The following is a 12,091-nucleotide window of genomic DNA, read 5'->3' as shown; positions in this document are numbered from 1 at the left end:
CTTCAGTCAGAGTAGACATCTTCGTCGTCGTCGTCGTCGCCCTCGCTCTCGCCAAGCTCGCACTCGCCGTCGTAGACGCCGCCGCTGCGCAGGTAATCCCGGAACCCGCGGCTCATCTTGACGACGGCCCGTAGGTGCTTGTCGGCGACGCAGATACGGTCGCTTCCCTCGTCGGCGGCGTCGCTCTCGGCGAGCGCCAGCGCCGTCTGCAGCGCGTTGCGGATCTCGCGGCCGTTCCAGCGCAGGGCCCGGATGTCGCGCGAGTCGTACGCGTACTCCCGGGCCGCGACGGCGACGCGCACGCGGCCGTCCGAGTCCCGGTCGAGGCGCTCAAAGTTATTGGCCCAGATGCGCTCGCGGTCGGCGTCCGTCAGGTTCCGGTAGTGCAGCGCGACGTGGATGCGCGAGGTGAAGGCGGCATCGAAGGCCTGGACGCGGTTCGTCGTCAGGAAGAGCACGCCGCGATAGTACTCGAGGGCGCGGAGGAAGACGGAGACGAGGCCGTTGCGCGCAATGTCCTTTGCGCGCCGGCGTTCGAGGTAGACGTCGGCCTCGTCGAGGAGGACGAGGGCGCCGAAGCGCTGGCCCAGCTCGAGGAAGTACGAGAGGTTGCGCTCGACGCTGCCCGAGCTGACGCTGAGGTCGCCCGACGTCAGCGAGATGAGCGGACGGTTCGTCAGCTCGGCGACGCACTCGGCCGTGCACGTCTTGCCGACGCCGGGGGCGCCGTGAAGGAGGAAGATGCGGCCCTCGCCCTTGTTCCGGACGAAGTCGTTGGCCCAGGGCGACACCTTGCCCGAGTCGGCCGCCGCGAACTTGCCGATGAGCGCCTTGACCGTCATCTTGATCTCGTCGTCGAGGACGAGAAACCTGAAGGCCTCGCGGTCGGTGACGACGGGCCGCAGGCACTCAAGATTCAGGTGTCCCCAGCGACGGTCACCGAGGAGAAATCCGGGGATGACATGGGTACACGCGATGTAGAAGATGTCTTGGGTCGGTGCCGGCGAATTCTGGGGGTTGATGCCTTCCAAGTCGGCAAACGGCGAGAAGTCTGTGCGGTCGGTCTCGACATCGCATTCCTTGCAGCCGCAGCGTGGGAGGAAGTGAGGCAGATGGTCTTGCGGCGGCGGCGGGGCTTGGCCCGGCATGACGTGCATCGGCCTGCCTCGCGGCATCGGGGGGTTGTTTCGGTTCTCCGGCGCACGCATGCTCAGTCGGCCGTGCCCCTCAGCGTCACAAATCACTCGTCCGGTCATCTAAGGCTCGTTCGTTGGTTCAGATGTCAGGTCAAGATGGTCGGGGATTGGGGAACAACATACGTAGCCCGAGGACCCGTGAGACAAAGGTCCTCCTCCGCGAAACCCTGGGTATGACTGCACAAGCATGCCGTCATATTCCATGTACGTAGGCCGCTGCAGTAGCTCCCAGTACATCTTTCCTAGCTCGATCTGCTTCTTGAGCATGGCGTCCGGGCCCTCCGGGAACAGGCGCGCCGGTATGGCGTCTAGCGAATGGACGACCTGCTCACCCGTCCAGAAAGGAATGTTGGTTTGGTCCGTCGTACGGACGATGTGCTTGTGGTCAAACTCCAGGTACCAGGAAACGACTTGGATCTGGCGGTTGCGTCCGTCAGTTGTGACATCCTGTAACACCCTGCTGATGACCTGTGGCTGCCAGAGGTCATTTTGCTTGATGAAGATGACCTCGCCGGGCTTCAGAGCCACCCAGTAGTTCTCGAAAGTGGCGACCGGGACGCTACGCTGGTGTCGCTCCTCTTCCTTGAGAAGAACCTCTCCTACCGTCTGTTCAATGAAATTCAGGAGCACATCCACATGCTCCGCTGTCATGCGAGCGTAGTCGGAGGAGTGACTGGCAGGCTGATGGTATCGATACCTCTTTAGCGCCTCGAGATGGTGTACAATGACACGGTAGGGGGCGTCGATGACGACATTCTTTCCGAGGAGGTTGACGTTGGGATAGTAAGCCACGACTGCCTTCAGGGCATTGATGAGGTACTCGGAGTGAATGATCATTTGCGTGCGCCCGGCCCTGGCCGGCTTGGCCCGACCCTCATTCTCGCTCTCAGAAGACATCGAGTCGTAGTCCTCATCGCCGGCGTTAAAGACACGGACACGTTCGGATCGGAGTGGACGCCTGGGGCTGACACCGGTCGACACCCTGGTCACGATCTCGAGAATGGGCCTGGCGCTGCGTTTGCAAGTATCATCTACGGGTTTTCCGTACTCGGCTATCTCCTTGAAGGGAGTGGTGCTTTCCTGGACTATTGCCATTAGGATCGAGTCCTTGCAAGGGAACGATGTAGAAACGGGGGCGTACTATCAAGAATTTTGCCTGAGATGCCGAGGTACTGCAATACGTAGAGCACGTCTGTGGTTGACTTGTCCCCGTATACATCCCCAGTAACCAAGGCCTGGCTATCCCTCGACAAGTGTCTGAGGCCAACCTCCTCGAAACTAGCTACCGAGCCAGTCTCGTCGTCGACGACCTATGGCATGTCAGCTTGTTTGCAATCTTTTACCAAGACATGGACCGTCCATCAACAAGCTGACCTTGTTATTCTGACCACCCATGATGATCAATCTGAGCGTCGGGCTTCTTGAGACTTGAAGTAGTATACTGGAGAAAGAAGCAAAAGCGGAGGATGAACCAGGGAAGAAACACAATCAGGCCGCAGAAGGGACAGCAGTCCTTTTTGAGGCCTGGCAGTACCGCGCGGCTCTTTGTTCCATGAGCAGCGGCAGCATGCTGTAGGTCGATGATAAGGACACGACATTACAGTTTCATTGGCGCAGAATGTAAGGCGAACAAACAGTCACCCCGCATCAAGGCATCGATGGCGGCCTCAAGTCGAGCGATTGGCGACCTGAGTTGCAGCCGCATGAGGCCTGCATGAGTACTGGATGCAGTGTGAGGCGACCAGGCAGACAGGTGGCTTGGAGTTCACCAGTGCGCCTTATTACCTAGACAGTCGGCCGTTCGTTGGCTGCCAGTAAGCATCGAGGTTAACTGGATGGACTGCAAGTAAGCAACGAGAGTGTAGTCGGAAGCTAGCGCCTATCACGTCACGTGAGTCAAACTGGCTTGCCCTCTCGTGTGTTACGTCCCTGATGTCTATGTTTATAAACACAGGTGCATAACGTTAGACAATGACCACAGCAGATTAGCACACCCAGGGTAGGACCTTTGATGGCACCCGATTATGGTGCAAAGTCTCTTGGCTCTGGGGGGGGGGGGGGGGGGGGAGGAGGCGGGCAGATGAGCCGCAAGACAATGATAGTATGTTTTGTGACCCTACGGAAAGTGTTCAACGGCCCATGCCTAAAAGCCACAGAAAACATTACCTCAATAATGATACATATACCTGAAAGCGTGTCCTCAAACTCCTGTAACCCCGTACGCTTGATCTATGCCTCCCGCTTGAACTCCGAGACCCTGAACCCCATTTCAAATGCAACGGGGATTTGCGGATGATTACTGGTTATTAACAGCCCTCGCAGTCGTGTTGACGTTACTGGCATGCGCAAGCAGGAATTTGCAACATGTCAGAGTAAGCTTACATGCCTTCGTCCAGCCGTCATCCTGAGCAATGCCTAACTTAATACTCACGTCCATGATCTTGTCGCCTTCAATCTTGTACGGAAGGCTGAGAGGATGACCATCTGCTGCCGTCTGCCGATGCACGAAAGCGCCAAGCTGCCGCACTAGCTCGAGGAATGCCACCATGGCGTTGTCGAACTTGCGGTGCATGAAAGTCAGGCCGAGGGGCAAGTCCCCGTTGGAGAAAAGCTCGAGGACGTGCTTCTTCGGAGCCGGCGGCGGTGCGCTCCGGTGCGAACCAAGACGACTAGCAGTCGGTGACGGTAGTTCGTATCGAACAATCTTTGAAGTGCTTCCCATGGGCTGCGGCTCGAACCCGTCGAACTTGTAACCCAGCTTATCGGCCACGGTGACGAGCAGGAGAAGCGCATGCCCCCATGCCGCGTTGATCTCGGGCCAGTCGACTGGTTTGCTAGACAACCGGCCCAGTCTCAGCCCGTTGATGGTGGCAAAAGTGCCGTCATGGCTTATGCAGAAGGTGTCGTTGTAGACGTTGGAGCGTTGCAACTTCTCGAGGAGCTGGGCGTCGTTGTCGAACTTGGAGTTTGTGCTGTCGCGCTCGTTCTGGAAGTCGGCAAGTTTCGTGGCGAAGGCGTTGCGTTCACGCCAAAACTGCTCTTCTTCGTGGTCGAGTTGCTGAGACTCCTCTTCCAAAGCAACGATTTCGGCATCCACAGCCGCCTTCTCTTTCTCCAGACGCAGAAGCTCGGCCATCGCCTCTGCCTCGGCCTCTTTTGCCTTGCTCAAAGCCTCGTTCTGTGCTTTGACGTCCTCCTCGCTGGGTTGGTCGCCTTGCACCTGTTTCAGAAATCCGACGTAGGCATCGCGTTCTCTCGCCGCAACCTCGAGCTTCTTTTGTAGGCCCTCCACCAGCATTTCGGTGCATTCAACGCATATGGGATGATCGATATCGGATCGCGCGGAAAGAATTTCAAATAGCTTGCTGATGCGCTCCATCTCGTGTGCTTTGCTGCCGCCGCGTTGCTCATCCTGACCTTTCAGGCCGCTCTTTCCACCTCGCGGTGATCCAGTAGTTGCCATAGGAGGGTCAGGTCGGGAGAGGACGGGCTGGGCGACTTGTGATTCGGTGAGGTAGATGAAGGACATGGTAGAGTCTCGTTGCGCCGAGCTCGATGGGCCGCTGCCATGGCGTTTGAAGGTCGCAGATGCTGCATTATGGGATACTCTGTCGTAAAGGACTTTTCGTTGCCCGTCCTGGGGATGGTATGGTCGCGCAGAGGCCGTCTTTTTGGGAGACTGTTGTGAGGAAGAGGCTACGTTCGTCAGCTGGCTTGCGCGTGCGCTGGGCCGGGGGAGAGGGGAAGGCTTATGCTGACCGACGAGGAGATCGTACGCGGCTGGATTCAACTCCTCAAGGGAACTGTCCAGCTTGAGCTGTGTGCGACACTTTTGGCAATACATTTTGCTGTTGCACGCATGCTTGCAAGCTTAAAATGAAAGTGTTGATGGATGCTAAGGGAGGGCGGTCTTGTGATGTCACCTACCTAAGTAAGGTACCGTTGTCTTGCTGCGGCTAAGAACACACCCCTGGCGTGCGCCCTCACCCTGATAACAGATGACAAGACAACGCTTGGTGTTGGTGCCTTGATCGCACACTCTGCGGTTCGTTCGTTACTTGAGCATCTTGCGTTTCATTTTAGTTTAACCAGGAACATATTGGTAGTTCTTGTTGCACAGAGAAAGCAATTGGTTTCTTTCGTGGGCTTATGGGTTTCCATCCATCACCTAGTTACCTACCTACAGAGGTGTACACTCATACGGCTTGCGGATCCAACTTTGGTAGGGGTCACAGACCGAGGGACTCACTAATGTCCGTAGATAATGTGTACCAAAACCATTCAAGCTAGGTAACCAACTCTCTAGTAGCTCAAAGATGATTACCAACAACTCAGACCGGTATTTGGAGGAATAGCAAACACCTACGCAGTTCGAGCCCAAGGAACACAGACTCAAAAGACACGGGTGTTGACCTATTCTGCCAAGTCACTACCGCCATCTCCTTCCAGGTCAAATAAACTGAAAATATGTTTATTAAACCCACATACACTACTATTATTCAATTTCCCAGACATAAGGGCAGTCGACGACATATTCCCGTCACAAACGAGGTGCAATAACGCAGTACAAGAGGTAGTCAAAAGCGACTCGCAGACAGGGACCTACCTTAGGTAGATACTCTGTAACTATAGTGGGTGATGTTCCTGTGTTCTCAGTGCCTCTGGCAACGACAGCACCCCACTTGGTCCGTGCATTTCTACTTTACGCGAGAATTCGAGAAGCCTGAGCGTCGCATCGAGGCGCGTCTTTCCACCCCCGAGTCCACCAGGTTTCTCACCAGGCTCATCCGGGACTTCATCATTGCCGTACCGGCTATTGCCTTTGGTACTTCTGAACCCGCGCACCCCTCTGAACGACATGTCCTGAAGGGTCTGTGACGTCCCTTCATGAACGACATGGAGCCGCCCGCAAAAAGACCAAGGACCGGCCCGTCGCCATCTGGCCAACAGTCAAAAGAAGACGAAGATGACGAGCTCAACTATGAGCCCGAGGAGGTGTCTCAGATGCGGGACCCCGGCTACCAACTTGAGCAATCTCGTGCCTTCGCCGCCTTCAAGTTGAAGTCGACCTTTGAACACATTTTCCAGAAATACGAGAGGGACTTCACAGGTATCGGCGATGAAATTGATCTGAGGACCGGTAGGATTATTGAGAACAATGGCCACCTGGAACGTATGAGAAACGAAAGGGACACTGGCATCCCCGATGATGATGAAGATGAAGAAGACGAGGGTGTGAACTTGGAGGACGCCTTTGCCTCTAGCGATGAGGACGATGATGAAGCATCAGCCGAAGACGTTGCAGATGGAGACGAAGACTCCGACCAGTCAGATGACGAAGAAGACGAAGAACGAATCTTGCACGACAAAAACGACAGCATTGCTCCTTCAGCATCTCTCATACCCAAGGCAAAGGAGCAGTTGCAACATCGCTCGAGCCTTTCCCACGCGCTATCAGGCACACCCAAGCCTGGATCCGAGCCGCGGTTGTCTAATCTCGCCCCACCACGTCAACTAAGAAATGGCAGCTCGAATCCCTCTGCAAATGTCTGGGGGTATGAACCTGAGTCTGTAGACCCCACATGGAGAGCCCCTGAGATCAGCCCGCCAAGACCGAGTGACGACCTGATGTCGAAACTATACGGAGCAAGATATCGCTTTCCAGTCAGTCAGGGGTCAAAATCGGTGTGGGCTTCGCGGCAGGATAGCGAATTGGAAAAGATAACGCCTGAGCCTTTCCGGATTGATATGGCGCAACTCGTTCGTGCGAGACAAGAAGCCTCAAGGATGGCGAGGCCGACGTCGAAGAAACTCTTGCCAGCTTTTACCCCCCATGACGACAATGAGGACGATATCCTGGGTGTTTCTACTGTTGATCGAAAAGTTCGGCCTGCGGGGGAAAGGAACAAGGAGGGTATGGCAAAGGATCAGGTATCTGTCACATTTACGAGAGGACAGTCTCAAGAAGAGCCTCTACCATCTATTGAAGTCGAACAAACAAGGTCGAAAACTGCCACAGTTTCTTCCATCAAAGAAACAAATGGTCGCAGCAAGACGAAGTCTCTGGTGAGAGAGAAGTCGCCCCCGGAAACGAAGAAGTCAATACCAAAGAAAGAACGGTCAGCCTCGAAGAAACAACTCGTTCCAGCCAAGGTGCGAAAGCCGAGAAAGTTTTCTCCACCGGTCGAAGTTTTCGACGAACAAGTTGAGGGACGGCCTGTTAATAAAACCGCTGGTTTGGACACTGCGCAGATCATCACCAGTTTTGTAACGGACGAAGAGGCACAGGAAAGACCCAAGCAACGAATCATCGTTGAGCTTTTCTCAAAAAGACCTTCAGCAGACGAGATCACGGAGGTTGAGGATCCAGAAGACATGGATGTCTTCGCTTTAACCGAACAGGATATGACACTCGCCTCTGGACTTTCGGGCTTGACTGTCTCTGAGAATGGGCGATCTCCGGAGCGCCCAGTTGCCCAAAGAGCTCTGGTTGGGGTCAGTCATGATGCCAACGCACTCGTTGAAGCTCCAACCGAAAAGGCACCTGAACCACCAAAGAACAGGTTCACTAGACATCAGATTGACCCGTCTTATGCCTTCTCTGATGACGAAGACGGCATCCCTACCACACGATCAAGACCCAATCGCTCCCACAAGCAATCTGTCGATGTTCCTGTAACTGTTAAATCTGCCAAGCCAGTCTCCGCGACTGCAATAGAGCCGTCTGAGGAGATGCTTGTCTCGGAAGGCTCAGAGGACCAGCAAGGAGCTGAAGTTCAGTTAGAAGCGGAAGCAGACAATGCTGAGTCTTCGCCTGCTGGGGATAAATCAATCACGGATGAGCCCGCTGGCATGGATGTTGATGACTCGGAGGAACAGGTTTCTAAGCAAACAGCTGCTCCGGAACGGCACCTTGATCCCGACGCTTGTAGAGCGTCCGAGGCCTTAGCCGATATCGACGCGGCCGCCATGCTCCAAACGATGGATGATCCCATTGAAGAGTGTCAGCCAGCGGGTAAGCATGCTGTCGAAAATCCAAGCCTGGTGGATGCAGGGCATTTGCAGTCATATCCAGAAGTTGTTGCGGACGAGTCACGGTCTTTGGACCCTCAAAGCCAAGAACCAGCAACCGGGAAAGCGTTTCGACAGCAGGCCCAGGATGAACCTCGAATAGATGTGGTACAGGCAGAATCGCTGGACGAGAGCGAAGCCAAAGTCGAGGAGGGAAACTCAGCAGAAGACATTCAACAAACAGATGACGAGGAAGTCCTCGAACCCTTCACAATACCTCTTGGCCTCGACAAAATCGACGAGACAAGCGCATCTGAGATCGACACCGGGACGGAAGCAATGGACATCGATCTCCCCAATCTTCCGCCGCCGCCGACAGAGTCACCGGCTCCCATAGGGATCTTGTTTGCAGCACCCCGTCGGTCCCGCCCATCCTCGGCAATTCGCTCAAGTCGCGTTGGAATGAGTGCCACGTCCCCCATGAGAAACCTCAACCTCCAATCTAGTAGCCCCCTCAGAAAATACGGAAACCCCAGCTCCTTTTCCTCCGCGAAAGCTCACACGGTGGTCCGGCCCTGCCCCTCAGCCAGCCCCGAGCGCAAACGGAATGCCAGGAAACGCGAACCCACTGCTGGTCAGCCTTCCGGATTTGCGTCTGAGAGCCCGCACTCCGGGGCGGTGGACGTCTCCGCCACACCGGCCGTCGGCGAGCCTTTGCCCGGACCCAAGCCACCCAGGAAGAGACGACAGCCAAAGACCCCCAGCACGCCTTCTTCGAGACAAACCCCCCTCACGGCCAAGGTATTGTCCTCCAACAAGAGATCCATAATCTCCCTTCTCTCCGACAACGAGGACGAACTCACCCTGGACCTCTTCAAAACCTGGACTTCAAGCGGTGGTACTCACAGAGACCGCAAGAGAACAACCTCCTTCACACCTGTCCTCCTCGCCGGACCCGAGACGAAGATCACCACGCCCATGAAGCAGCGCATCGTAGCCGCGAGCGACGGCGGCGACGGCACAGGCTCGGGCACGGCCACAACGAAAGGCAGGAAGCGCAAGGCGGCGTGGGCGTTTGCTACCCCCACCAAAGTCCACTTCGGCAGCCCTTCGGGCTCGCTCATCCGCACGCCAGGCGGGAACATGCGCCGTTGCGGCGAAGAAGGGTTCCGATGCGATAGAGATTTCTGTTTTACATGTCTATAAAAGATGACGTAGCCAAGGCGAAGAATATATCTGAGATGACCGGAGTGCGCCCATTGGGATGGAAACAGATGCTAGGAAGCCATCAGCATATAGAGATGAGAGAGGTCAGTTATTGACGGTGATGCATACAAGGCCGGTCTTGCAGAGAGAATGGTCATGGAAGCATGAATTACTTCCTCATTAGTCGCTACATCGAATGAATACCAGAGAGTCTCTGTAAAAGAAATATCATCAAGAACCGCGTATGCAAACTCGTGGGTGTGACCCCATAGGCCACTTGGAGCCGACAGGGAGCCCAACCCTCGCAAACGCCGTCACACAATCCACGTTGGCGGAACCCGGATCCATGCACAAGCCGTATATCCCTGTTGCTTCCACTACCTCTCTGTCCCTCTTCCTCGCCACCTGTATCGACGTCCTACGCCTTGATATGCTGGGTGAACCGCTATTTGTGTCGCTGCCTGCGAATAGAACCGATCTTGAGAAGTCATTCCGAATAGTCATTCCATTTAGTGAGACAAGGGGTACGAAGGTCTTGCTTTATGCTTCATCCGTTGCTCCGATTCAGACCCGCACTAGAGAGGAGTTGGTTTTGTCTGGAGTCTACACGTGCAGGTCCGCTCACGGATGCAGGTAAGCGTCCTGATCAGGCCGCCAGCGGCATAATGCCTGCTGTGCACAGCCTTTTTATGGGGAGGTGGATCCAGAGTGTTCAGTGGGCATGATTAGGTCTCCCAAACTTAGTAAGTTGGAATGGTTCAGTTGCTGCTTACGCCGGACGCAGTCTGGCTGGCTAGGTGTTGCTTGAAAACCTCGGGATCCCGGACGGGGTTGAAGTAGGGGTGTGCCTGGGCCTCTTTGGCAGTGAGGCGTTCCTGTCTGCATGTCAGTCTGGTGTAATTGGCTAGCATTTTACCAGGACACATACCTGGTGGTCGTATCGCAGCAGCTTGTCCAAGAAGTCGATCGCTTCGTTGCTGACGAAACGCTGGTTTTCGGCGGTCACGAAGGAGTGCCAGGGCTTCTTCTGGAAGCGGCCCAGGATGTCGTCGTACTGAGCATCAAGCTCGATCTCGTACTTGTCAAGGTAGTCAAAGAGGTCGTCTGTACCGAGGACCTTGGCGATCTTAACGAGTTGGTCCGAGTTCGAGTTGCCATGGAAGAAGGGCTCCTTGCGGAAGATCATAGAGGCAAACATAGCGCCCAGGCTCCACATGTCGAGACTGTAGTCGTACTCCTGGAAATCGACCAACAACTCGGGGCCCTTGAAATATCTGGAAGCCACACGCACGTTGTATTCGGTGCCCTGGTGGTAGAACTCGGCTAAACCCCAATCGATGAGCCGCAACTACGCCGTTGTTAGATCACAGTTGACTCGCTCGTGTGAGCGAGGGAGCCTACCTTTCTGTTCTCATGATCGATCATAACGTTGTGAGGCTTGACGTCGCGGTGCATGATACCCTTGCTGTGACAAAAGTCGAGGGCTTTCAGCAGCTCGTTGATGTAGAATCGAACATCGAGATCGTTGAACTTGGGGTAGAGGCTTCGGAAGTCGGTGTTGTTGACATGCTCGAAGATGAGGGACGGCGTCTTACTCTATTGAACCACGTCATTAGTCCACGACCCATCCCGACGTGTGGCATTGCACATAGAGCGATATCCCACAAACTCACTTGCGAATCCCTAACCACATCCAACAGTGCAATAACGTTGGGGCCTCCCGCCAGGTTCTGCAGGATCTTGATCTCACGCTTGATCTTCTTCTTCTTCACAGGCTTCAAGACCTTGATGACGCACTTCTGGTAGTTGACGACATTGATGCCTTCGAAGACCTCCGAGTACTTTCCGCGACCTGTGATTGAAACCTTACGTCAGCCTGATACGCTCTCCTTCTGGACTCAACTCGCGCAACGACGCAAAGTACACGGCCAGGATCGCGCGTGCGCAAGGCGCGGTGGCCACCTCCTCCCAGCAGGAGCGCAAAAACGTACCAATTTTCCTGACCACCTCGTAGTTCTCAAGAACGCCCCAGCCTGTTGAGAAAGATGTTAGCTGCTGCGATGCAGAGAGGAGAGCGAAGTCGAAGAAGACAAGCACGTCGTCGAGTCGCAGAACCTCGGTTGATTGAAGACCAGCCACGAGGGTGAGGGGCAGCATCGTGGGTGGAAAACCTACTGATGTTCACACTGTCGTAGTCCCAGTAGCTGCGGGGCATGTTCTGGTTGACATCTGCGTAGACCCGCGCCATGATGGGCTACTGTTTGCCTGCGATCGAACGCAGGGCTTGACAAGGGATGGGTGGTGATGTTGTGGGAGGTTGGATTTTGCGGCGGAGGCAGCGAGCGAGGAGGGGTCTCGGCGTGGCTGAGGCAGCCTGGCTAAGGACGTGGAGCAAGCGGTTGGCGGCGGCGGTGGTGGTGAGGTGGTGGTGGTGGGAGAATGGGGCAGGGAGTAAATCAAGGTGGGATGTCCAAAATCAGGCTTAGTGGCTCGTCTCACTGATTGGCTGTCGACCGAGGTGGGTCTATTTCGGCTTATCGTCCAAAAACTATCCGATAAGGCCCAATGTTTCGCGCACGTCCCTGTCGTCCAACATGGACTGCAGCGTTTCGACTCACGGCTAGCGTTCTAGTGCTTCCTTCCTAGTGCTTTTCCCCCAAAGCCGGCATCGTTCAGAC

General features: G+C 55.3%; 4 protein-coding genes across 4 annotated transcripts; 1 reads left to right on the top strand and 3 right to left on the bottom strand.

Moving 5' to 3' along the window:
* Position 1: 1 nt before the first annotated feature.
* On the bottom strand, positions 2-2,661 carry CDEST_12445 (Putative AAA+ ATPase domain, ATPase, AAA-type, core). Its single transcript, XM_062928601.1, has 4 exons — positions 2,571-2,661; positions 2,338-2,506; positions 1,320-2,281; positions 2-1,256 (listed from the first exon to the last, which is right to left on the bottom strand). Exons 1-4 carry the CDS (start codon positions 2,589-2,591, stop codon positions 3-5), a joined length of 2,406 nt encoding a protein of 801 aa, XP_062784652.1. The 5' UTR covers positions 2,592-2,661; the 3' UTR covers position 2.
* A 619-nt stretch (positions 2,662-3,280) lies between these two features.
* Positions 3,281-5,133, bottom strand: CDEST_12444 (Putative atg6/Beclin, atg6, BARA domain, atg6/beclin, coiled-coil domain-containing protein). The gene is made up of 2 exons (XM_062928600.1): positions 4,956-5,133; positions 3,281-4,892 (listed from the first exon to the last, which is right to left on the bottom strand). The coding sequence occupies exons 1-2, from the start codon at positions 5,038-5,040 to the stop codon at positions 3,493-3,495; spliced, it is 1,485 nt and encodes a 494-aa protein (XP_062784651.1). The 5' UTR covers positions 5,041-5,133; the 3' UTR covers positions 3,281-3,492.
* An 818-nt stretch (positions 5,134-5,951) lies between these two features.
* CDEST_12443 (Putative centromere protein Scm3/HJURP) lies at positions 5,952-9,413 on the top strand (the record flags this gene model as incomplete). Its single annotated transcript, XM_062928599.1, has 1 exon — positions 5,952-9,413. The coding sequence occupies exon 1, from the start codon at positions 6,084-6,086 to the stop codon at positions 9,411-9,413; it is 3,330 nt and encodes a 1,109-aa protein (XP_062784650.1). The 5' UTR covers positions 5,952-6,083.
* On the bottom strand, positions 9,412-11,841 carry CDEST_12442 (Putative serine/threonine-protein kinase, active). The gene is made up of 7 exons (XM_062928598.1): positions 11,589-11,841; positions 11,405-11,446; positions 11,087-11,265; positions 10,815-11,009; positions 10,342-10,761; positions 9,543-10,288; positions 9,412-9,484 (listed from the first exon to the last, which is right to left on the bottom strand). The coding sequence occupies exons 1-6, from the start codon at positions 11,659-11,661 to the stop codon at positions 10,172-10,174; spliced, it is 1,026 nt and encodes a 341-aa protein (XP_062784649.1). The 5' UTR covers positions 11,662-11,841; the 3' UTR covers positions 9,412-9,484; positions 9,543-10,171.
* Between the last annotated feature and the right edge of the window lie 250 nt (positions 11,842-12,091).

The sequence above is a fragment of the Colletotrichum destructivum genome, chromosome 8, assembly GCF_034447905.1.
Source record: "Colletotrichum destructivum chromosome 8, complete sequence".
Lineage (NCBI taxonomy): Eukaryota > Fungi > Ascomycota > Sordariomycetes > Glomerellales > Glomerellaceae > Colletotrichum > Colletotrichum destructivum.
The sequence above is the reverse complement of the archived record's forward strand: the minus strand, read 5'-3'. Positions and strand labels throughout refer to the sequence as shown.

What these genes read in the sequence shown, in the direction of transcription:
- CDEST_12445 (XM_062928601.1), bottom strand. Translation starts at nt 2,591, where the DNA reads ATGGGTGGTCAGAATAACAAG. An exon ending in TGGGTGGTCAGAATAACAAG is followed by an intron (nt 2,507 to 2,570) that starts GTCAGCTTGTTG and finishes GACATGCCATAG; the next exon opens with GTCGTCGACGACGAGACTGG. An exon ending in CTCACGGGTCCTCGGGCTAC is followed by an intron (nt 1,257 to 1,319) that starts GTATGTTGTTCC and finishes AACGAGCCTTAG; the next exon opens with ATGACCGGACGAGTGATTTG.
- CDEST_12444 (XM_062928600.1), bottom strand. Translation starts at nt 5,040, where the DNA reads ATGTATTGCCAAAAGTGTCGCACACAGCTCAAGCTGGACAGTTCCCTT. An exon ending in CGCGTACGATCTCCTCGTCG is followed by an intron (nt 4,893 to 4,955) that starts GTCAGCATAAGC and finishes TGACGAACGTAG; the next exon opens with CCTCTTCCTCACAACAGTCT.
- CDEST_12442 (XM_062928598.1), bottom strand. Translation starts at nt 11,661, where the DNA reads ATGGCGCGGGTCTACGCAGATGTCAACCAGAACATGCCCCGCAGCTAC. An exon ending in CGAGGTGGTCAGGAAAATTG is followed by an intron (nt 11,266 to 11,404) that starts GTACGTTTTTGC and finishes TTTCAATCACAG; the next exon opens with GTCGCGGAAAGTACTCGGAG. An exon ending in TGCTGCGATACGACCACCAG is followed by an intron (nt 10,289 to 10,341) that starts GTATGTGTCCTG and finishes ACATGCAGACAG; the next exon opens with GAACGCCTCACTGCCAAAGA.